General features: G+C 38.6%; 1 protein-coding gene across 5 annotated transcripts in view; it reads left to right on the forward strand.

Annotated features, from left to right (window-relative positions):
- Positions 1-25,084, forward strand: part of Abca9 (ATP binding cassette subfamily A member 9) — a 71,212-nt gene that overhangs the window by 37,753 nt on the left and 8,375 nt on the right. For 4 of the 5 annotated variants that reach the window (XM_028865268.2, XM_028865267.2, XM_028865271.2 and 1 more), the window contains 11 exons: positions 842-975; positions 2,630-2,767; positions 5,851-5,958; positions 8,866-9,039; positions 11,452-11,565; positions 14,584-14,703; positions 17,144-17,212; positions 18,710-18,801; positions 20,367-20,502; positions 21,415-21,532; positions 22,468-22,559. In XM_028865268.2, coding sequence (XP_028721101.1) covers positions 842-975; positions 2,630-2,767; positions 5,851-5,958; positions 8,866-9,039; positions 11,452-11,565; positions 14,584-14,703; positions 17,144-17,212; positions 18,710-18,801; positions 20,367-20,502; positions 21,415-21,532; positions 22,468-22,559 — 1,295 coding nt within the window. The remainder of the gene's footprint in view (positions 1-841; positions 976-2,629; positions 2,768-5,850; positions 5,959-8,865; positions 9,040-11,451; positions 11,566-14,583; positions 14,704-17,143; positions 17,213-18,709; positions 18,802-20,366; positions 20,503-21,414; positions 21,533-22,467; positions 22,560-25,084) is intronic. The other variant, XM_028865266.2, reaches the window with a different exon arrangement.

Raw genomic sequence — 25,084 nt, forward strand, 5'->3', positions numbered from 1 at the left:
TGCTGCATGTCTAGTTTATATAACATCCTGTCAAGCAGTCCAGGCAAGAGCAATTTCTTGCCCAAATGGCCATTTTGTACCAAGAAGAAGATAAACCACATATAGAGTGTCTTTGATGCCCATCTTTCTCTTTGAAGTAAATTGGTGCTGCAAGGAACAGCTGTGTCTCATTGTCCAGGAAAGTCTAAGTTTTTAAAACATTTTAAATGCCATATTCTGTAGGTCTTCGAAGTGTTTGAAGATTACCTGCCTAATTGAAATATATCTATGTATACCTAGAAAACTTAACTAACATGACTATAAGTTTGATTATCATAGATGACTAATTATTAATCTGTATTTCTCAACTATACACTACAATTTCAAATGAGTTGCACAAACAAAATAATTTAAAGAAGAGTATAAATATACATACAGTATAACAAAATTAATTCTAAATTTATATCAATAAACTAAAATCCATAGCATTATAAAATATTTCAAACAAGTTGTTGCTCTTTAAAAGTAGGTTCAATAATCTACCCTTTCATCCTATCATACTATCCCCTTTTCTTCTTCAAAAAGAGATTGTATTTATAATCAATCATCTTTAAATAAAAATGGAGTGACACTCCTAGAAATTATATAATACTAGAAATATTAATAAATTTTAGGCTATATATAGAGGATCTTTATTATATACATGTCAACATAATGGATTTTTGTACTCAACTCTAATCCTGCCTTCTAAGGGTATCTATAAGTAATAATAGAGTGTGTTAAGTTATGTCATTTAATTTTTTGTTGCTTTTTATACTAATTGACTTATCTTTGCTTCTTTTGATTTTTGCGTTCATGGTAGGTTCAAGAATTGATAACTTTGTACATTCACTAAGACAGCAGAACATAGCATTAGACATAGATGTCCTGGGAACCAGAAATGGCACAGAAGAGGCACTATACAATGGTGCTATCACTGTGTTGGGTGATGAAAAGGTATGTTAGACTCTGATGACTGTATTTCACCAAAGACAGATTGTGGAGTTACAATTTGAAGAACTAAAATTAACTGACTTGATACAAACAAATTATTTCCCATTTTCATAGGAGAAGCTGAGCTGTAATTATTTGCTTACTATCTCCCACATAACTACCAAGGACTTTAACAATAATTTAAAAATTGTATCAATTAAATTCTGCCTCATTAATTATTTTAAATTGTATTCTCAGTGGAGCTGAGAATAACTGCTCAGTTAGATTTAGCCTTGAATCTGCAGTCTGCTGCATTTCCATACTGCTCATTCATTTATATCACTTGCCTAAATCTTGAAGAAGTTTTAAAAATGTCTTAATTAATTCTTTGAGAATTTCATATCTCTCTCTCTCATCTATCTATCTATCTATCTATCTATCTATCTATCTATCTATCTATCTATCTATCTATCCATCCATCCACCAAGTTCAGTTTGAATTGCCCAACTACTCTTGGGTATAACTGCCTGCCTTAGAGTGTGATTGACTTACTAGACATCACACCCTTAAAGAAAACTGATTTTTCTTATCCCAGAAGCTATCAAATGCCAATAGCTCTTCAACTAGGAGTGGAACTTTGTGCCTACTTCTCCCACACCATGCTGAGATTTCTTTTGGCTTGAATTTGTACAGATCTTGTGCATGTTGTCACAACAACTGTGAGTCCATATGTAATTGACCTGTTGTGTTCAGAAAACACCTTTTCCTTGTAGTAATCCTTCTCCTCTGGCTCTTAAAGTCTTTCTTCCTTGAAGATTCCTCAGCCCTTGGGAGAACATATCTAATAAAGATGTCTCATGTAGGGCTGAGAACTCCACAATCTCTTGTTCTCTGCACATTGACCACTTGAGGATCTCTGTTAATTTCCACCCACTGCAAGAAGCTTCCCTAATAAGGGGTTGAGAGATGCACTAATTTATGGGTACAGCAATAAATCATTAGGGGTCTGTTTAATACTATGTTCATTTAGCACAGTGGTTCTCAACCTTCCTAATGATCTGACCCTTTAATATAGTTCCTCTTCTTGTGGTGACCCCCAACCATAAAATTATTTTGTTACTATTTCATAACTGTAATTTTGCTACTGTTAAGAATTATAGTGTAAATATTTGATATGCAACCCCCAAAGGGGTCATGACATACAGGTTGAAAACCTCTGATTTGGTAGAATAATAGTAATAGATTCCTTTCTAGGGCCTGATATCTATTTAGTCACAGGTTCTTGTTCCTGATTACAGTACCAGGCCAGAACTCCATCTCATGGAGTGGGCCTTAAATCCAACCAGAGTGGTTGGTAATCTCATAACATTCGTGCCACCATTGCTACTGAAAATCACTTTATTTAATTTTGTGAGATGGGCACAGCTAGTCATGTGGCTGATGTTTGGGGGTAGTGGTGTAGAAATCCATATCAAAGTGATAAATTCTTTAAGTATATTGGGAATTAAATAACATAGGCAGTGGGAATGTTGCTTTTCTGCCCTTGTCTTACTATATTATCAGTGATTTCAATAATTTTCAAACATAATATGCCATTTAATTATCTTGTTACTATATCATTCTGTAATTAAGTTATGTAATTATGTCTGAGAATTAAGAAATATTCATTATATTTTAGGATCTCAGGTTTTCAATAGCATGTAACACCAAAAGACTAAACTGCTTTCCTGTCCTCATGGATATTATTAGCAATGGACTGCTTGGAATCTTTAATTCTTCAGGACGAATTCAGACTGACAGAAGCACATTTTTTGAAGTAAGTATATAAAGACCTTGGATGATTTTAAGAAAGTCCTTGTAATGCAAGAAATAATGTCATCTTAGTTTTGATGAACCTGATGATCTTATATTTTATACATAAATAACACATATTCCTGCATGACTTAGCTGTGAATATAAAACAGTATAAACAGTATGGTTTGGGGGCATTGAGACAGCAAGAAGTACTATTAATTGGAAAAACTTTGGTTTTCCTTTTTTTTTTTTTGCAGCCCTTGATAGTGGGGCATAGTTGATAGCAGAAGTTTTTCAATATTTGACTATGTGTCCTTCTTTAAAAAAACAACTGATTTTTGTAGTCTTTAACACACTAATTAACAAAATGTACAAATAAAATGTCACTGCAAAAGTTTCTGCTGAGGTAAATGTGGTAAGGTGTGCACCCGACTAACTTGGTTAAGGTAGTACAAAGCCAAGCAATGAGGCATGAGTACGTAGGTAATTTGCTCAGTGAATTACAGTTTTGGTCATTATTGCTGTTAATACTATTTCACTTGGAGATGCATTAAGAGAATCTTTCAGTATAGAACTTCCACTCTTGACCAGATTAGGGTGATTATAAGTGGGAACATGGGCCGGGCGGTGGTGGCGCACGCCTTTAATCCCAGCACTCAGGAGGCAGAGCCAGGCGGATCTCTGTGAGTTCAAGGCCAGCCTGGGCTACCAAGTGAGTTCCAGGAAAGGAGCAAAGCTACACAAGAAACCCTGTCTCGAAAAAAAAAAAAAAAAAAAAAAAAAAGTTAAAATAAGTGGGAACATGGGAATAGTTCTTGATTATTTTATAGGTAACTGTTATATAAAATTTCAAACATGTAGCCGGGCGGTGGTGGCACACGCCTTTAATCCCAGCACTCGGGAGGCAGAGCCAGGCGGATCTCTGTGAGTTCGAGGCCAGCCTGGGCTACCAAGTGAGCTCCAGGAAAGGCGCAATGCTACGCAGAGAAACCCTGTCTCAAAAAACAAAAAACAAACAAACAAAAAAAACAAAACAAAAACAAAATTTCAAACATGTTAATAGAGAATTTTATAACCTCCTACATTGATAAGCCAACTTAAATTATTATAAAAAACATAGCCTTAAGAGTATTTGAATTAAATTTAAGGTCATATCTTTGTATCTCTAATATTTCACTGTATAAATCTGTTAAAGAAAGGAATTGTTGTGGTTGATGAGACAGCGCAGTGAGTAGAAGGTGCTTGCTGCCAAGCCTGATGTCCTGAGTTTAACCCCCGAGATCTACATGGCAGAAAAAGAGAACTGACTCTTGAAAGTTGTTCCCTGCACACACACACACACACACACACACACACACACACACACACACACACTAATTTTTTAAAAGAATCATTTATGAACAGCTATAATATCCTTATCACATATAAAAGTAGCTCCTCAATGATATCAATACCACTTTTCTTTGACTTTCTTATGTAAAAGATGTTGTCCATCTGTGTTCACATTCTCTAACAGTATCTAGGTTGGGGAAAGGATTGTAGTTGAGTCATCATTTTACCTTGCTATGTTGAATTTCTTTTGTCTTAGAAAGTGATACTATGAGCATATTCCATTGTTTTTAAAATCGCCTTTTGTTATTAAGAATGTGCCTGCTCTTGGGACTCTCTTCCCCCTGTTGGTTTGCCTTGTGCAACTTTGATATGATAGTTTTTGCTTCATCTCATTACATTCCATTTTTCCATGCCTGATTGTCACCTCTTAGAAGCTTGTTCTTTCCTAATGGGAAACAGAAAGGGAATGGATCCAGAGGGGAGGGATGGTAGGGAGGAACTGGGAGAAGCAGAGGGAAGAGAAACTATAATCAGGATATGTTGTATGAGAAAAGAATCCATTTTCAATAAAAGAAAAAAGAAATCATGCTGCACTGCTAAATTGTGGTGTGAGACATGGTTAAGAGATGGAGACTGTGTGTTGCTCCTTCACTTCCTTTACAAAAGTTTGACATGTTGGATTAGAAAAGGAAATGTGGCTCAGCCCTAAATGCCTGCATTCCCTTTCCTTCTGAGATGGCTGTGGGTTTTTTGTTATCTATCTATCTATCTATCTATCTATCTATCTATCTATCTATCTATCTATCTATCTATCTATCTTTAAGTATCTTGTTGAGCATGGTGCCACAGCGTTTGATCTTGGCACTCAGAAGGTGCAGGGGGCTCACTGCTTTAATGTAAGTCTAGGCTATATCATGAGACGTTGTCTCAAATAGTTAATGATAGAAATAAGATGTCTTAACAACAAAAAACTACTAGCTACTAGCTCAAGTGACTTTGAATTTATACATAGATAAATTTAGAATGTGGTCATAAATTACACTAGTATTAGTAGTAGTAGTGACAGCAGGTTCTCCTTCAAGATGCATGACTTTACTAGTTGGCTAAGTTTCTTGTACCAGGAATGATTTCTGTTTTGTTGAGCAGGGTTTTAAGTCCAATTAGACAGCTATTGGTTACCAACAAGATAAGAGTCATGTTGGTCATTGTTTTAATTCATAGGCATCATAGATGGTAGGGCTATTGACCTCTACCACACTGGGCTCCTTTAGAAATCACATGGAACCTTCTGGTACCATGAAAGCTTGTCCTCAGGGAGGAGCTTTCAGATGAATTACTTTCTAACATTCATGTACTTACTACTTTCTATCTGAAAACATTTAAATTTGATACTTTTGCTTATCTAGAAGCAGAGGAATAACTCTTTATAAATGTTGAACTGAGCTACTTTGGCACAAGTTTCGAAGATTAGAAAAAAATATCCTCTCCATTGGTGGTCCAAGAATATGTATTATTTAATAAGTTGTGTGTGTGTGTGTGTGTGTGTGTGTGTGTGTGTGTGTGTGTGTGTGTAGAACGAGATATAGTTAAATGTAGATACAGATATACATGCTATTGATGTGTGGAATGCTGAAATCTCTGAGTCAGAGTCTGGGACTTCATGAGACTTTGGGAAGGGCTTTGGGGATTATTTATTTGGTTGATATGGTGAAGACAGTATAAATGAATCTGAGACCTGGTTTCTATCTGCTCACCGTGTCTGCATAATTTTAGGAGCATATGTTTTATGAGCATGGATACATGAGCAACACATTCTTCTGGATACCATTGGCTGCCAGCCTCACTCCTTACATCGCAATGAGCAGCATCAATGACCACAAAGTAAGAAGCATTAAGTCTTCAGGTTTTTTTTTTGTTTTTTTTTCCCCTGGAAAATTTCCTTTGAATGTTGTCCACATAGATTTGCATGTAGGTAGTGAATCTAATGTATGTGTTTATTGCAATGTACAACCAATCATTTCAATAATAGGTTGTCAAAATATGAGTAAAATACATTTTTCGTAAACAGGGAAATGCCACCAGCTAGTATTAAAGACAACTTTTAAGTATGTACCACTTAGTCTCATTAATAGACAACTGCCGACAGACATAGCCACACTCTCACTTGGTAATGAAATTACTCAGTTAAATAGTCCAGATCCAATCACTACAGTATTTTGACTATTGTTGAAAAAAAATTCCCCTTTAACTTAAATTTGTGATGTTTTCATATAAAATTCCAGAAGGCTTTGTCAGTCTTTGTGCCTCCCCGGTACTCCCAGTGCCCATAATGAACCCCATTCCCCTCTTCACGGTGTTGACATCAGCACCAGGTGCTGGTTTTGTCACACGGAACCATGTGAGTGCCCAGGAGATGTGATTATGGACTGGAGTTAATTTTAGTTTCTTCTGCTCTTAACTCTTCAGTTTTCAGGCTGAATAAATTTTAAAAGCTGTTTATTCACACACTTGCCTTAGTTTGTCACTGATGAACTGCATGATGGCTACACCTGGGTTACAGCGGGTTCCCATGAGGAGTCGGTGAAGTAATACTTAGTGTGTTTGATGTCTAAATATATAAAGTGTGATGATTGTCCTACAGGTTTTACAGCAGTCAGGAAAAAATGATCCACCAAGAGACAAGAATGAAACTCTCCTCAGCCTGATTTTATTGTAACCGACTCTGGATCAGCACTTCCAGAGTCTGACCCAGATCATTTTACTTCAGTCATATTCAAGCACAGCACAATTTTTGAAAAAAAAAAAAAGTATTCAGATAACAATTAACCCAGGCCCAAATGCACAATTTAAAACATGTTTGCACTGAGATTCCTTACAAAACGCGTCTGGCTTCTTTCAGAAGAATGGGTACTGTTGACTCAGAGATAGCACCGAAGATTTAGGGTGAATGACTGAGGTAAATATAATGCCTGTGGGATTCAGGATTGACCTGGCCCTAAGATAACACAGAAGTCACTTAGGCTGTTGTACAGCACAAATGACATCATTTTTAAGAGTGGGTTTTATGGTCTAAAAGCAATGCTCACGGTTTAGGGGAAAAGGTCTTGGATAAGAAAAAAACATAAATTTCTGAGAGAAAAGGCAGAGGCTGTCTCATCAAAAAGCAAAGGATCACCACCAGGTTGTAAAGTGATGTCATTTCCGGCAGTCCAGGAAGAGCAGCTGTGCATCTCATTAATCTCTTCAACAAGAGATAAGCTGTGTGTTTAACTTTCCTGGCTTTTCCAGTGCTTATCTGTGTGCACAAAGCCTTTTTGCCCTCTATAGAGTTTAGTGTGAGGGTCCCCTTTCACTACTCTCAAAATTATCAATGTCTACATATATCACAAACCAGCTGATATTTCCATAGAGATGAGAAATAGATATTTCAAATTTGAACAAAAAGGAAAAGTTTTCCTGGGTAGATCTGTCATCTTTAACCTTTTTCACCTCAGTAATTCTTATTAATAATCTATATTTGCTCTGGGGTAAAACTCTGGATTTACCTTCCTTTCCTTATTCCTTGTACACTTCATCAGTAATTCCTTTACGTTCTGTTCCCAATGATCAAATCCATCAATTTCTTACTGTCGTTGTTTACATCCTAGTCTGTATTACCACTATTCCTGCTTGGACCACGGCAGTAGCTACCTGCTGGTATCCTCACTTGCAATGAATTCTTTCCACCCAACCAGAATGAACATTCAGAAGTTCAAATAACAGTATCTAGTTAACTTCTCCATGCAGCTAGAATTGTCTTAATTTTTTACATTGCCTGTCAGAGCCCTGCATTATTCATCTTCTGTCCATTTTTCCTCGTTCTTTACTGCAAATTCCCCTCTACCCATCCCATTTTTAAAAATATGGCTTTCACACTTACCAATGTCAAATATCACTTGATCATTCTTTGAGACCCCGTTGTCCTCTCCTTCACCCTGTTCTTTATTTATACAGAAGACTTCTTGTTATTCATATGTCAACACAAAATAATTTCAGACCAATCCCCACCCCTTTTAATAAGTCTGAATAGATCCCCATCACTGCCATGTGAACTCATTTAAGAAATATATAAATGGCACTTATGATCATAGGACTTTTCTCATTTGTTAATTGTTTCTTCTCCCTAGGAACGAACACCACTAAAATAGGAATATTTTTTTCCTGTAAATTCTGACTATTCTATAACTTCTTATTTCCATGAATAATGGGTCAGTTTTCATTTTCCTATTCCTTAAGTCTTATTTTAAGTGTAAGAGTGTTTGTCTGCATTTATGTTATATATCACATGCATGTAGTGCCCAACAGAGGTCAGTGAGCATGTCAGATTCCCTGGAATTAGAATATCTGTTCCTGCCCAAAGCAGCCAAGCACAGAATCTGGTAGCTGCCAATCAAAGAGTCATGCCCAACAGTTTTATCAAAAGAAAATTAGACTTGAAAAGCTTTCAATAAAGATCTATTATTAACATCAATATTCTTGACAGTATTCAACAATGCTCACGTCCTAGATGAATACCTTTATGGCGAATACCTTTATGGTCAATCTATCCATCTCATTTTGAAATAGTATCAGTTCCTCTCGGGTATGGCTATGGCAAGTAGCAATGTCATTTGCCAAACAAAAGTAATAACTAAAGGGATATAGTAAAAATAGTTGCTGTAACTATGTATTTACAGTTTCCCTACTTTCAGCTTTTCAGAATTTTATGATGATCTTTCTGGTTTTTTGTTTGTTTGTTTGTTGTATCAGAAAAAAATTCTTTCCCAGCTGTGGACCTCAGGCCTATACCCTTCTGCTTACTGGTGTGGACAGGCTCTGGTGGACATTCCCCTGTACTTTTTGATTCTCCTTCTCATGCAAATAATGGACTGTGTTTTTAGCCAGGAGGAGATTATATTTATAATTGAAAACCTGTTAATCCAGGTAAGTGTAAAGATTTAGAATCCCTTACATTTTGGAATAAAGTTTTATTAGACCATCTTTTCCATGAACGTTGTCACTAGGGTCAGGAGTCTCTTTTGCAGGTTCTATCTGGGTCCCATTGATATAAGAATTTAAAAAACTTACTAAGAAAATAACTTGAGAATAATTTGTTGAGGTTCAAAAGAGAAAAATTCCAGGACATGCAAGCCGGGAATGTTAGCAACTGCCAAGAGAAGGGATCGAGAACAATAAGAGGGATAGTTAAACTTTCATAGAGCACAGGGAAAAAGATAGACTGTGGAGGAAGGTGAGAACGCTATGAAAAGAGAAAGAATGAGATGGTCATTTTTGCTGACAGGGTGCAAAAACTGTCCTTTTCCAAGGTAATAGGGGTTTGGGTACAAAATCAGCTCGAAAGCAGCTCTCTGCACTTTTGGATCAACAAGAGTGGGAACTATCTCACATTAATATTATTAGCATTGTTTGACTTAGCCCTGGAGTGAGCTGTCAGTTGCTCTGGGGGGCTTAGGCCTCAGGATATGTCAAGGATAAGAAGAGATAGTAATGAACTGCTCATGTTATTAGCTTACCTTTTGGTTGTATTAGCTTTGGACAAAGAATGAGTAACAGACACCATCTTATATTGTCACTTTGCCCTTTAATGTTGCTGTTATTGGGCCATTTTGAAGGCCCTGTCATGACCCTTGCAGTTAGTCCCAAGTATCCTGAGGACTGTTATTGCCCATTGAAAGGCCAGCAATGTTGTATTGTTTTGATCTTATTTTAAGCTAGTTCTTTAAGAGCTTCATACATGTTTTGATCCTATGTATCCCCTCTCCCTCAACTCTTAATTCACTCACTCAACCTTTGTTAATCTCTAATCTGTGAGGAGAAAAGCCACTTCCACAACCGACCAAATAAAGCAAACTTTATTTTAGAGGTGCACCCGGTCTGGCCAGCCAGCTGTCTCACCCTAAGTCAGAACTTTAGAGAGTAGCCATGGACTAGCTTTTTCAGGTCCCTTTTATGAGGAAGAGTCACAAGGTTAATAAAAAAAAAATGCTGCAAGCACATTTGCGGGGGCTGTTAGGAAAAATACAGTCAAAAGGCAAGAATACACATCATGAAGGTGGAGAGTCATATGTCATAGGGTTGGTGGCCACGGGTATAGATCAAGGTATCCTGAAAACATATTTTACAAGGCAAAGGACAATGATGCATCATGGGGTCACAAGTTTAGTGTAGGTTCAAAGACATGTTTTACAAGGTACAGCAGGTTTAGAAAACAGAAACTTAGTCTCTCCCACCCCCCATCCCCGTATCTATTTATTTAAATTTACTTATTTATTTTACATCCTGGTCGCAGTTTCCCCTTCCTCCTCTCATGCCAGTCCCTCCCCCACTGCGTTCTGTCTGTCTCCACCGCCAGTACAGTCCTCCTCTGTAGAAAACGATTCTCGTAGTTAACAACAATATGGCTCCTGTGTTGAAGTGAAGCCGCCATGGCTTCGACTCTGGCTTCATACCTTGCAGCCTTAAAATCTTTCAAGACCAACTCGTGCTGCCCAAATAGTTTCACAAGTGTGGTCTTCCACTGGAGATTATGCAATTTACCAGGGGCTACACTCTTAGAAAACACCACCTCTCTGCAGCTAATAATTGCCAGTAGCTCCATGGCTCGGAGTGGAATTGTATGCCTAACTTGGGCCCACACATCTTATGCGAGCTACCACAACTGCTGTGAGTTCATAGGGGCAGCTGCCCTGCTGTGTCCAGATGTTTCCTCTGTCGTCTACCACCTCCGGCTCTTACACCCCTGCTGCCCCCTCTTCTGCGGTGATGTCTGAGCCTTGCAGGGTGGTGGGGAGAGGTGTGCGGTGTTTATGTTCCATTTAGGACTCAGCATTCTGCAGTCTCTTATACTCTGGCCTTTGGCCAGTTGTGGGTCACTGTGCTAATCTCCATCTACTACAAACAGAAGGTTCTCCGCACTGGTTTATTTACCAAGCCATGGAAGATTAGTACTTGAAAATTTGTTATAAGCAGTTTAGAAATGTTTCAGTGTAGCACTTAAAATTTGTCTACTTTGACATTTTTAAAATTCATTATCTGCCAGGTATTAGCAACCATCAGTCAGGCCATTCATTTGGGAGGAAGCAGACATGTTGGGATTCGTGTCTCAAATGATGCCTGGAAAGGAGATAGCATCAGGAGGCCTTTTCATTCCCTTCCCTCCTGCCTAGCCTTCCCCACCAGTATTATTATTATTATTATTATTATTATTATTATTATTGTTAAACCAAAGAACTTCAAATTGCCTATGCTTCTGATGATTATGAAGAGTTGAGGGTTAAGCATGAATACTTTCCTAAGTAGTAGTCGCCTGTGTAACCTGAATGCTTCTGTTTTCAGATCCTGTGTAGTATTGGATATGCATCATCTCTTGTTTTCTTGACATACGTAATTTCATTCATTTTTCGTAATGGCAGAAAAAATAGTGGTATTTGGTCATTTTTCTTCTTAATTGTAAGTATGCACGTGATGCTTCTTGTTTTATTTTTAACTCTTTCTTGAATAAATCTAGGAGCATATATTTTATTTTACTTAAAATTTGTTTTAGACTTATTTATTTTCTATTATGTGTATGAGTGTTTTGCCTGCTTGTATGTATGTATACCACATGTGTGTCTGGTGCCTGTGGAGTCAGATCCCTTGGAACTGGAGTTGAGGATGGCTGTGAGACACTATGTATACACTGAGAAATGAACCTGGGTTCTCTTGAAGAGTAGCAAGAGCTCTTAAACCCTGAGCCTCCCCAGCCTCAAGGAGCATATATTTTAATCACTGTACTAAACAGAACGGCAAATTAATAATTCTTTTTAGAAAATTTTAATTGCTCTAAGGTGATCATAGATCTATGTAAATTGTACTGTATGTGTGGGTGTATGTATACAGAGCTTGAGGGATCCAGGAGGTAGAGATTTCTACCCCCATGGCCATTCATTTATTTCTATTGCTATACTATACCATTGATAGATATATCCATCAATTGATTTATCCATTGTTGATACCTATCAAATGGTTTCCTGTTTGGGGCTGTTATTGATAATACTGATAGGAAGTCAGTATTGTGTATACTTTGGCACATCTATGTATACATTCATATACGTATTTGGGGATACAAACCTAGCAGTGGAATTCTTAGGAAAAATTATTTATATATTCGCCTTTGGTATGTTGTGCAAATGAGTTGTTTACAGCAACATAAACTCAAGGAATTAATTTCTTATACAGTTCCTTCAAACAAAAACTGAATAAAACCATTCAGCTGCACAAAAGCTTCACAAATGTTTATAGCAGCTTTATCAATAATTGCCCAAATATAGAGCTAACCAAGACATATCAAGATGGTAAATGGTTAAATAAATGGAAGCATATCCATGTGATAGAATATTATTTACTTCTAAGAAGAAATGAGCTATCAATCTTGGAAAGACAAGAAATAAAGACAACATGAAAAGGCTACATATCATGATTCCAATTACATGACATTCCAGAAAAACTATGAAAATAATAAAAAAGATTAGTGGTTGCCAAAAGTTATGAAAATGGAAAGATGGGTAGGTGAGCATGGGGAAATTTTAGGACAATGAAATACTTTGCATAATACCACAATGATAAATACATGTTATTATAACTTCAAAATGTGTAGACTATACAACAATAAGAATGAACTCTAATACAAAATGTGCCTGAAGATTAAATAAAAATTAAAAAGGTAACATTTAAACACTTAGAAAAAAACTTAAAGTGAATTATTTCTTTTGGAAAATTATTTCAAAGCTGAGAAAGATAATATTCCTGGGTCTATAGCTTAGTGATAGAGCACTTGCTTTGTGTGAGTGATGCTGTAGGTTCAATCCAGTACTGCATGTGTTTGTGTGCTCATGTGTTGTGTGTGTGCATGTGGGGAGGGGGCTATGCATGTGTGTATGTGTACATGTGCACATGTGTGTGAGTGTATAAAACTGTTGGTATGTTTACTTAGACAAGCAAAGGACAATGTTCTAGATAAAAAGACAGTAAAGCCAACCCAGAAGAAGTTTCTTTTTATTTTTTATTTTGTTTTTTTTTTAGACAGGGTTTCTCTGTGTAGCCCTGGCTGTCCTGGAATTCACTTTGTAGACCAGGCTGGCCTCAAACTCACAGAGATCTGCCTCTGCTTCCTGAGTGCTGTGATCAAAGGTGTGCACCACCTCACCTGGCTTAGAAGAAATTTAAGAGAGTAATAACAACAAAAAGTAAAAGAGGACATGAAGCTGGGGAGACCTTGAGTATGTACTATAAGGAGCTGGAGGGTGAAGGTAGTGTTGGATATGATCAGGATACATTGTATAAATGTATGGTTACCTTCTTCCAAGAATAAAAATATTTAAATACTGCAAAAAGAATAATAATGAACAATAACCAACGACTGATTCCAGAATGCAATGTTGATTGAGTATTAGCAACTATCAAAGTAAAGGAGGGAATCACACAGGTTAAAGAAACATCACATGGTTTCTGAAACATGCCCTGTAGAAAATAAACATAAATTCAAGAGCACAGATTTGAGAAGCCAATGGCAAATACCATAATAAATGTTAAAATTATAAATTACTCATTCAGTGTTAGCACTTGGACAGTGATGCCTACAATAGTTGACTATAACACCTTGAGTGAGCAAGGTATGGTATAATGTACACTCCCATTGTGGCTTTTAGAGGAACAGAATGTCACAAATATTTTTGGAAACATTTTTGACAACTGTTAATTTTTAAATGTACAAAGAAGATTTTAATTTGGGGGAGGTGGACAGATGGCTGAGTGTTAAGAGCACTGGCTTCTCTTCCAGAGGACCAGAGTTTAATTCCCAACACTTACATGTTGAGTCACAACTGTCTATGACTTCAGTCCTAGGGAATCCAACATCCTCTTTTTGGCCTCCTCAGGCACCAGGCATTCACACAGTATGCAGGCATGCATGTAGGCAAAAATAAAATCCTGGACACAAAATAATAGAAATGAAAAATTAAATAAAAAGATTTTAATCTTCAATGCTGAAAGTCTCAATATAGAAAATATTAAGGTATACCACAATTAATATGACCAGAAAAATCAAACAACAAAATTTTGACGATCAACTCTTACACATTCAATCAAAGAAATATCCAGCTGTAAAAATTAATAACCAGTATCCTTAGACTTAGAAAGATATCCAAGACTTATACTGAAGTGAAAAAAGGATGTATAGAAATGAATGACCAAAGAATTCCATCATCAAAATCTGGTTTTTACACACATTGTGTTTGAAAAGCGTTGCCTTCCAATAAAATTGTGACATGGTTTGCGACACAAAGAAAAAAGCATGATGGCAATGCTGTATTGCATGAGATACAAATCTATAGTAGGAGCATTGATGAGGTGAGCTCCTGTTCTCTCTGAAAAGAAGCTGTCATTCATGTCACTGTGCTTTAGTGACGCCGTACTGTGCTTTCGTTTCAGGTCACCATTTTCTGCATCGTTGCTACTGACATAATTGAGTATGGGTTTCTAGCACTCCTATTCTGCACCTTTTTAATACCGCCCTTCACGCTGATTGGCTCTCTACTAATTTTTTCTGAGGTAAGTAGTTTCACTCTTCTCCTACCATCATCAAGTGTAACGCTACCAAAGAAAGCCTTGAATATTATCAATTCAGGCAAAGTCAGTTCCTGGCTGTGCAATGTTTGAAGCTGTGATTTTCAGAGAGTGATTTCTCTACAACATGTAAAGGGCACAGCCACGTTCTTTATTGCTAAAAAGCCCTGCCCTGGTTCATGAAGGCCAATGGAAACTCCAGACTAGTAGCGTTTCACAGCCTTCTCTCCTGGGAACCCTACTATAAGTCAGAAGAAAGGTCCCTTGTAGCAGGAATTTTAAAAGTTCTTATTAATAAAATCAAACCCGAGGCGAGTTATTGGGGTCCATGCTGGTAGATCAGAGAGACAGAACAAGCCACAGCTATCTCACCTCGCCGGATCCTCAGCTGGTCTTATCTCCTCAGACTGGAGGCCTCTGAGTCCTCATCCAGAATGGGTCTCAGCTGAACTACTGCTCAAAAGCCTGAAGCTTAACCAGGCCAAATGCTTAACCAGCCAAATTCATCTAGTTTCTGGTCCTCACACCTTATATATCTTTCTGCTTTCTACCACCACTCCCTGGGATTAAAGGCTGGCTTTCTGGGATTAAAGGCGTGTCACCATGCTTGGCTGTTTCCAATGTGGCCTTGAACTCACAGAGATCCAGAGGGATTTCTATCTCTGGAATGCCAGGATTAAAGGTGTGAGTGCCACCATTTTCTAGCCTTTGTATTTAGTGGCTGTCTGTTCTCTGACCCCAGATAAATTTATTAGAGTACACAATATTTTGGGGAACACAATACCACCACAGTCCCTCTTCTGTTCAGGTTAGGATGTATTACCTGAAAAGAATCACGTTAACAGCCAGTTGTATATATTCACCTGGAGTTTAGCCTCTGGGGAGATTAAGAAAGCAGCAGATATCTGAGATTCATCAGTTTATAAGTGTTGGTAAAATCAGTATAACTGAGTAATAGAAGTAGAAGTAATAGAATAGCACATAGAAGTTGAAATAAAAAGTCAGGACTTGACTTTAAACTCCAAAATTGAGAAGTTTGGAGAGAGGAGGAGTCTGTTAAATCAGTGTGAACAGGAGCCAGAGAAATTGCTGACTTCAGACTGTCACATCCACCCCCCCACCCCCCACCCCCAGCCCAAGCTCTGCCTCAGCAGTGAAGAGTCAGTTTCCAGGGATGAAATAAGAGTGTTTCTATAAATAAAGACCTAGTAAGCCACCAACTGCTACTGAACAGTCCAGAAGGATGCCAGGTGGAAAAAGACCATTCTGTCTAAGGACAGAAAGGTCACTGGTGATATTAGCAGTGTCCATTTCAATGAAAGCCTCAGCTTTACTCAGTAAGCCTAGCAGAGAATGGGAGGTGAGTAAGTGCTGGCATGGCAAGACAGTAGGAGTCGAAGACCAGGTGAATCAGGAGGTGGTCGATGTTTTCAGTTCAGTTTTGCTAAGGAGTGTCATACTGCGCTGATGTGAAATATGAAATTACTCACAGTAAGAGAGAAGAGCATTGTCCAGGGAGTAAACTCTGAAAAGGTGAAAGAAAACCACCAGCATGCATTGGACAAGTGGAGAGGTTGCTGTCCATTATACAGGATTCACCATCTACTTAAGAAAACCGAGTGTGTGGATATAGAGAATAGGCTGTCTCTCTTTTGGAGAATGAGATGTCTCTCTTTTGAATGAATTGCAGTCATTAACTGTGCGTGACATGTTCAAGGCAGAATTAACACTTTGATGCCAGAAGAAAATATATGAAAAATTATATGAAAAAATATTTCTGGGATTGAATCAGTAAAATTGGCAGAGCTGTGAGAACAGAACTTGCTTTTCAAGTGAAGTAGGCAAAATTGAGAGTCAAAACTATCCAGAAAGATCTCTTGATGAATACAGAAGTGAAATTAGCCATTACTTTTTATTCATGATACAATGAGATCTCTTTTATTGAGCTCTAATGGAACAGGGTACTTAAATGTGGTGCACGTGAAACCCCATATGAAAAATTTGCCTGATTTGGAGGGTAGTCATGATTATTTTCTAAAATGAGTGTCAGGAGATAAGAACAAGATGAATCCAGGGTCTGCAAAGGAGGAATAGTGAGAAGGAGAGAAGGAGTATGAATAAGAACAGAAAAGCAGGTGATCTCAGCTCAGGGAGACGGTTTGCTTCAGAAAGACTTGCCAGTGTCTTCAGGGGCAGTGTCTGCCAGCACTGCCCACGATCTTGCTCACTCTCATTGTTGCAAGGAACATATCCTTCTCCTTGGCCTGTGGACAAGCTTAAGTTCATGGAAACACTAGGGAACAAGGGCAGCATACCCAGGTCAGGAACAGACTCTGCCCAGTACCCAGGTTACATGGGTTCATTGCAGACAGGATGAATCATGATCAGAGGAATGTTCACTCAAACATGTCTTCTCATTTTGCAGGTTTCTTATGACTCTGTGGATTACTTAGGAGCCTCAGAATCTCAAGTCCTGTTTCTGGCGTTGCTGATAGTAAGATGGCATTTCCTTTTTAATGTTTTTGCATTAGGAGACACATTTGTACATTTTAAAACTTTCTTTGTATTTATTCTATGTGTCTTTTTTACTTCATGTATCTTGATCCCATTCATTTCCCTGTCCCTTCTAATCCACCCTCTACTCCTGCACTCCCCCCACCCAATAAAACAAAATTTAAGAGAGGGGGAAAATTAAAAGGGGAAAAAATTAGAAATCTCATCATGGAAGCTGCAGTGTGACACAGTGAGTCACGAAGTAAACCCCTTTGTCCATGTATCTTTGCTTGCAAGTGTTCATTGCAAAGAGTCATTGGTCTGGTTTGAGGCCTCTGCTCTAACATCTACCCCATCTAAGATCTGCTGGAGCACATGAAGGGACCTGACCCACAGACCCAGAACTGCATGATCTCCATAGCACAGGGCAAACTGTAGACAGAAGTTTCTCAGTCCTGCCTAGCCCGGCAGTCCAGACAAATCTCTCCCACCCGCAGTCCCACAGCTGCTTATAAAATAACTACACAGAGGCTTATATTAATTACAAACTGTTTGGCCTATGGCTCAGGATCATTATTAACTAGCTCTTGTAACTTATTTCAACCCATTTCTATTAATCTATGTTTTGCCACATGGCTTCATGGCATTACTTGTCCTCTCACATCTTGCTTCTCCTGGCGGTGGCTTGCAGTGTCTGCCGTGACTCCACCCTTCTTCATCTCCCTCTTCAGTTTGAATGTACCACTTAACCTTATTCTGCCTCGCCACTGGCCAAACAGCTTTATTTATCAACCAATGAGAGCAAAACATGTTCACAGCATACAGAAAGACATCCCACAGCAGGTAACATAGGACATTTCTACTTTTTTGTGTTTCTTTGAGTTTCAACAAATTATGTGGAAATTTGGGAGCATAAGAAATAACACACACATACACACACACACACACACACACACACACACACACACACACACACACACAAAACTTTAAATCTGAACCACTCACATGACAGTGATCATTTGATGACAAGTGTGGAGCCCAAACTCTAAACAGCATTACTAGTGCTTGTATCAACTCATTACTACTGTTAGTTTTTTTTAACGTTTATGTATTTATTTATTTATTTATTTATTTACTGGGGTGGGGTACATGCTACGGCATGCATGTGGAAGTCAGAGAACAACTTGTGAGAGTCACTTTTCCCTTCCACCATGTGGGTCCCGGGGATTGAACTCAGGTCATCAGGCTGGGCAGCAAGCATCTTCATCAACTGCACTTTCTCTCTGGCTCACTATTGCTATGTCTATACTATTCCTGTTTTGAGTAACAAAAGGGCTAACTTTGACAGATTCAGACAGTATCAAGTAGATTATATTCAGGTTTGTGAGAATGTTATCAAATGCCTTTTTATACATGGTCAGTTTCATAAATTAACTCCAATATGAAAGCAAGTGTGTTTATGATGAAGCTAATTTTGTTTTTCTTTCTCTGTCCCTAGCCTTACTTCCATTTCCTCCTTTTCTTTTTTGTTCTGCGATGTCTGGAAAGGTACCTCAGGAAGAAATCACTGAGAATGGACCCTGTGTTCAGGTTGAGAGCATTCAAATACAATTTTGTGTCTCATTTAATCTTCATATGCTTAAATTAATTAGTGGAAGGGACAACCCATGATGGTTTTAAGGGCCTGTGTTGTCAGCAAAATTATTATAATTCACAATCTTACGTCTAGTAGGCAAAGTGACATTAGCGTACACAAAACCCTGACAAATTAGGAGAGATGGAAATTTCACTGGCACACTTAGGTTATATACAAGAGGTGGTATCTTTAAAAGAATGGGAAAATACAGATAAGCAATTGGATACATGTTGACAGTCCAAGAAAGAAATACACTGAGCAATAATACAATGGTTGAGATGCAGACTCTTTTCCCACAGACTCGAGGAGACAGCTGGGACAAATTTAAAGACTTGTGTTGAAGGATAGCAGAAAATAAAAGTGAAGCTGAATATTGGAAGATACTGAAATAGGGAAGTATGGGGAAGGCATTGAAAATTAATTAATGAGCAACTGATGTATTGTTCATATGTTTTGCACACTTAGTTACTGTCCTATTTCTTCAAAGAGACACCATAACTAAGGCAACTCTTAAAAAAGAAAGCACATAACTGGAGGCTTACTTACAGTTTTAGAGGGTTAGTACATGATTAACATGGTGGGAAGCAGACAGGCATGGTGCTGGAGCACCAGCTGAGACATTTACATCCTGATGCACAGACAACAGGCAGAGAGATAGAGAGGAAGACTGGGCTTGGCATGGGTTTTTGAAGCCTCTAAGCCCACCCCTAGTGACACACCTACTCCAACAAGGCCACACCTACTTAAACAAGACCACACCCCAGTCCTTCCTAAGCAGTTTCACTATCTGGTGACTAAGCATTCAAATATCTGGGCCTATAGAGGCCATTCTCATTCAAACCAACACACACACACACACACACACACACACACACACACACACACACACACAGTTTCTCTCACAAAATAAAAAATCAAACTCAAATCTACATTTGATGAAAAGAAAAAAAAAAGAGTGACCAGCTGACATCATGGTTTAGGGAAACCATCCAGGCATAGTAACTAAGGTGACCCAAGGGAGAGAGGAAAGAATCAGCCAACTCAATATAGTTGATTAGAAGTCTTGTTTGACAGCCGCGGGAAGGGCTGACAGACACATTCTTAGGAGGTAGAACACCAAGTAACTGAATGGACACTGGGATGCTGATCAGACACCCCGGACTGACTGGGATATGTTCCTAATTTCATGTGCTCTGGCCCTTCATTCTTATGAAACTTACAGCATCGTAAAATATACCCCACTTCACTTCTAGATTTCTTTCCTCAAGGAAAGCTGCCTTAACATTCGTAACAGTGGGAGTGTGCTCTTTGATAGTTGACGGGAGAAATGTCGTCACTGATTAAGAGAACTATATTTATTTAAAAAGCAAGAATGAAGAGGGGCAGAGTCATTTGACTCGTTGGTAGAAAGAAATGAGAGTATTTGAAAGGTACACAACAGAGCAGAAGACCGGAGTGGTGCTGTTCCCAGTCGTCTATTTCAATACCTGATAAGTTTAATGTACTGTTTGGATTTTAGAATTTCTCCAAGAAGCTGTAATGCTTTTCCAAACCCAGAAGAACCCGGAGAAGAGGATGAAGATGTTCAGATGGAAAGAATGAGAACAGCAGGTGCTGTGACTGCCCTACAGATGGAAGAGGTGGAGCTCATAAAAGTATTCTTCCTTTCTTCCTCAAACAATTCTACCAGCTAGATGAGAAACATTCCAATCTTAATTCTCTTCAAAGCTGGGGGATGGGAGTTCTTTTGCTCTTACAGTTCATCACTTGATATCCGTAGGTATGAAGTGACCACAAGCTATGAAAGCAAAAGGAACACACACACACACACACACACACACACATACTCACACACACTCAAACACACACACACACACACACCAACTTGTTATTTTTCAGAGTCATAGTTTGATATGTACAGTTAAACATTAGAAAATTTAATATTTTAATGAGTTTCTTTTAAAGGACTGTTTTGTATTTTATGTGTACATGCATGTGCCTGAGTGTATGAATGGGCATCATTTTACATAGATGCCCACAAATGCTAGAAGCCAAATGAGGGCATCAGATTCCCCTAGAAGTGGAGTTACAGGCAGTTCTGAGCCGCCTTGTATGGGTGCCAGAAACCAAACTCAGGTCGTCTACAGGAGCAGCCAGTGCTCTTAACCACTGTGCATCTCTCCAGCCCCAGCTTTTATGAGTTTTCTAATCAAAGTTAAGCTAGTTGCAAACAATTCAGAAGAGAGTTCTCCTGTGCCTGAGTCTGTGTCTGTGCATGTATGAGTGAGTGAGTGTGTGTGTGTGTGTGTGTGTGTTAACAAATTATTGGTTATGTGAGTGGCCTTATTCCAGCTCTCTGCAGAAGAGCAAGCACAAATCACACACAGCACTGCAAAATCAAATGCCCACAGAGGGACTTAGGAGAGTTCACTTGAAAACAGCAGTCTGTAGCAGGAGTGGTTTGGCTTGTGATTCTACGTAAGGGAAGTCCTGGTGGAATGGTTGTGAAGAAGTCTCTCCGGGGAAAGTGAGAAGAATGCTGCACTGATATTCACCTCTCTTTACAGAGGCCAGTCATCATTGCTAACTGTCTTCGGAAGGAATACACAAGCAAAAAGAAAAGATGCTTTTCCAAAGCAAAGAAAAAGGTCGCCACAAGGAACGTCTCCTTCTGTGTTAAAAAAGGTTAGGAACCATGGTTCTGTCACTAGAGCTGCTGTGGGCTCTGAAGCCTGGGTCTTCCTAAGGGGCTCTGAGTGTGATAATGTGATAATCTTGTGGTGAACGCTGAAAGGCAGCTGAATCACCAGGAGCTTCAGGCTGGCCTTCCAGCTGAGAAACCACAGTTTTAATCGTAACAGTTTTTCTTTGCAAAGGGAAAGTTAAGCCTCTCTCTTAAAACACACTGAAAGAGGTAAAAAGGATCGCATAGACTTTATTTAATTTTTAAGTATTTCAATTATTTGTTTACTTTTCAGTATTGAGGATAAATCCAGAGCCTCATGAATGCTAGGCAAAGATTCTACCAATGAGATACATTCTAAGTCCTGGCACAGGGAAAATTGAAATTTTCCAAAATAGACAGGACTGACTGAGTCACAGTAGTGTATATTGCATTCTTACCAAATAGTTTATGGTAGTTAGGGAAAAAAATCATGCCTATAATGCCAGAACTTGGGAGGCTAAAGCAAGAATATTATAAAATGTTCAAGACCACCCTGAGATATATACACGAGTTCCAGGGCAGTCTGGACTACATAGTCAGAACCTGTCTCAAGTTGAGAAAAAAAATAGTGTTTGCTGTGGAAGTAACTGTAATAAGTGTTCTTTGAAATTCCAGCTTGGTCTCTTAGTAACTTACCTTAGGCAAGTTGTCTGCATTCTTTAAGATTCAGATCTCTCCCCTATAAGATGAAACTAGTAATGATGTCAAGAGTGTGTGTGTGAGGGGGGGGGGAGAGGGAGGAGAGAAAGGGGGGGGAGAAGAGAGGGAGGGAGGGAGGGAGATTGAAATAATGTACATTTTGTATAGTGCCTCTCTGCAGAGAGAGTGCACAAATTGTATTTAGTTTTATTTTTTAACTTATTTGTGTGCTCTTGAGTGTATCTGTTTCTTCCAGGTGAAGTTCTGGGACTTTTAGGACACAATGGAGCTGGCAAAAGTACAACAATTAGTATGATAACCGGAGACACAAAACCAACTGCAGGGAAGGTCAGTAATACACGAAGAAATATGTTCCACAATGTTGACTAGAACAAACATTTTATAGTGATCATTCATGACAACCTAAGAATACACAGTCGAGATCCTTAGTCGATTATAGTGATATGAATTGAAGATGGTTGATTAATTTTTTCTGCTTAACGCAAAAAATAATTTTTGAGAAGAGCTAATCTTATCAGTACAGTGCCCTTGAGTAGAGAATATTAATGAAAATATTATATACATTATACAAATACACACACACACACACACACACACACACGTATACTTTCATGAAGAAACCATGGCTTTGTTGATTGTCCCAAGAACTTAGTAAACTGAGTTTTCTCATCCAGCATTATACTAAAGACATCTGCTAAATCCCCAACAAGTCTTGCTAATGTGGTTACAGTCATGAAGCCCCATATTTAATAACTGTTCTCTGCTTCCATGCTGTAGTTAAAGGCTGCATGACACTTGTGTAGCCGGAGGCCAAGGGTGTCTTTGCAAAGAAGACAGTCAGCCAAACTTTCTGGTGATAACTGAGATAAAACCTGGCCAGAAGGCAGATAATATCTCCAGTGACAGGCGAGATGCAGGCAGTGTCAGATGCTCCTGGAGTTGTACTGGGTTCTCAAAGCACCACCCTGGTGCTGTGAGGAGACCTAGAACTTCCTAAGATGACAGACATTAGAGACAAGCAACACAACTGTCCATGGTCTAGATAAAATCCTAAATTGTATATAAAATGCACTTTTCTAGGCCAAATTAGATAAATGATGGACAGAAATCAGAGGTACGACTTCAGAGGAACATGCTGTTGCCATTTGATCTGAGGTTAAGGTCAGAGGGCAGGTAAATGGAGGAGTGCTGTACAGGGTACTGATTGCTAAAGATATTTCATGAATTGCCTTTCCTTTTCTGCTCTACCTGATGCAGCTACTGGAGCAGGCCTTTGAAAATGCAAATGAAAGCACATCACTCTCCTGACTGCAAACTCTTACCACAGTGGTCCAAACTCTACCATGGCTGCAGATGACTTAGCACAATGTGGGCTGTGCCAACTGCCTCTCGCTCTTGCTCTGCCCCTTGGATGGGCCCTTGCTCTTCTCACTGTAGGGTATGCGGGCATTAACTCCCAGTGGACAGAACAATCTCCAGGTGCTTGGCCTTCTGCTTAGTATCACTAAGTTCCACTTGCTCAAAGGGCCTTTTATTGCCTGGATTATTCACTTTAGTAATTTATATATTAGGTGCATGTATTCTCATGAAAGCAGAGGCTGTCATCAGTCCACCTATGTTTCAACTTGTTATTTCCCTGTTTTCTCTCTAGAATGAAACTTCTCCAAGGCAAAATTAACTTGTTTTTTTTTTCTTCTTCTTCTTCTTTTGTACCAGAGAGAGACAACAACAGAGAATCATGGTCAAAGGCTTAGGTTCTAAAAGTCAATTAGACCAAAGTTAGTTTCAGGTCCCAAGTTTGTCTTCTGTAACACCCTTGTGCAAATTTCTCAACCTTTGACTGCATTAGGTTCAAATAACTAAGAGAAACACAGCTAACTGTAGGGATTGCTGAGGATAGCATAGGTTTCCGCACACAGGATCACCGAGTACACATTAGCTGTTAAATACAGCACAGTGCTGGTCTCATCAAAATAATAAATATTACATTTTTGTTGGCTCTCATGTAGTAGACATATTGCTAAGGGGTTTTTCTCTGTTAGTCACTTCAATGTTGCTCAACTTTAGAACGAATGACATTGTGGATTGGGTAAATGTTGTGTATAGAATATTTCACAGCAGCTCTGGCTTTTACCCACTTGGTGCCAGTAGTACCCTTTCCACCACAAAAGTGAACACAATTGTGCCAAGCAAATATTGTGTCTCTAGATAGTGTGAGATGTACCCTGAGAAGAGGAGTGCTTTTTACTGAAAACCACTGCCATACTGGGGAAACAGAATGCTTAACAAGTATCCATTGTTATAAACATTTGGATCAGTGAAAGAACTCAAGTAATAAGCCACCAACTAAGCAATCTGAACTTGAACTGCGGTGGTGGATTTAGTCATAAAGTCTAAACTATGATTCTAAGATATAATAATGTGGAACATTTGCCTTTTAAATGGTTGAGGGTCCATTACTTCCCCAGAGCTAAGTGATTACTTAACTCTTTAAACAATGATTTTTGTGTGAACTTCATACATGAGCACTGCATGTACATCATTCCTGCCTCTTCCTCCTCCTCTCCAACTTCTCCCATGTTCCACTCCTACTTCTCAAACTCATGGTCTCTTAATTATCATTACTACATGTAAACATATAGATAGATAGATAGATAGATAGATAGATAGAGTTATCTATATAGATATAAATACACCTCTATCCATCTTTGTATACACACATATATATAAGCTACTGAGTCTGAATAGCATTGTTCATATGAACATGTGTCCAGACCTGACCACTTAGGTTTAGACAAGCTATAAGGAAGCCCATCCCTGGATGAAACTGATTCTTCCTCTCTCAGCAGCCT

The sequence above is a fragment of the Peromyscus leucopus genome, chromosome 8b (assembly GCF_004664715.2).
Source record: "Peromyscus leucopus breed LL Stock chromosome 8b, UCI_PerLeu_2.1, whole genome shotgun sequence".
Taxonomy (NCBI): domain Eukaryota; kingdom Metazoa; phylum Chordata; class Mammalia; order Rodentia; family Cricetidae; genus Peromyscus; species Peromyscus leucopus.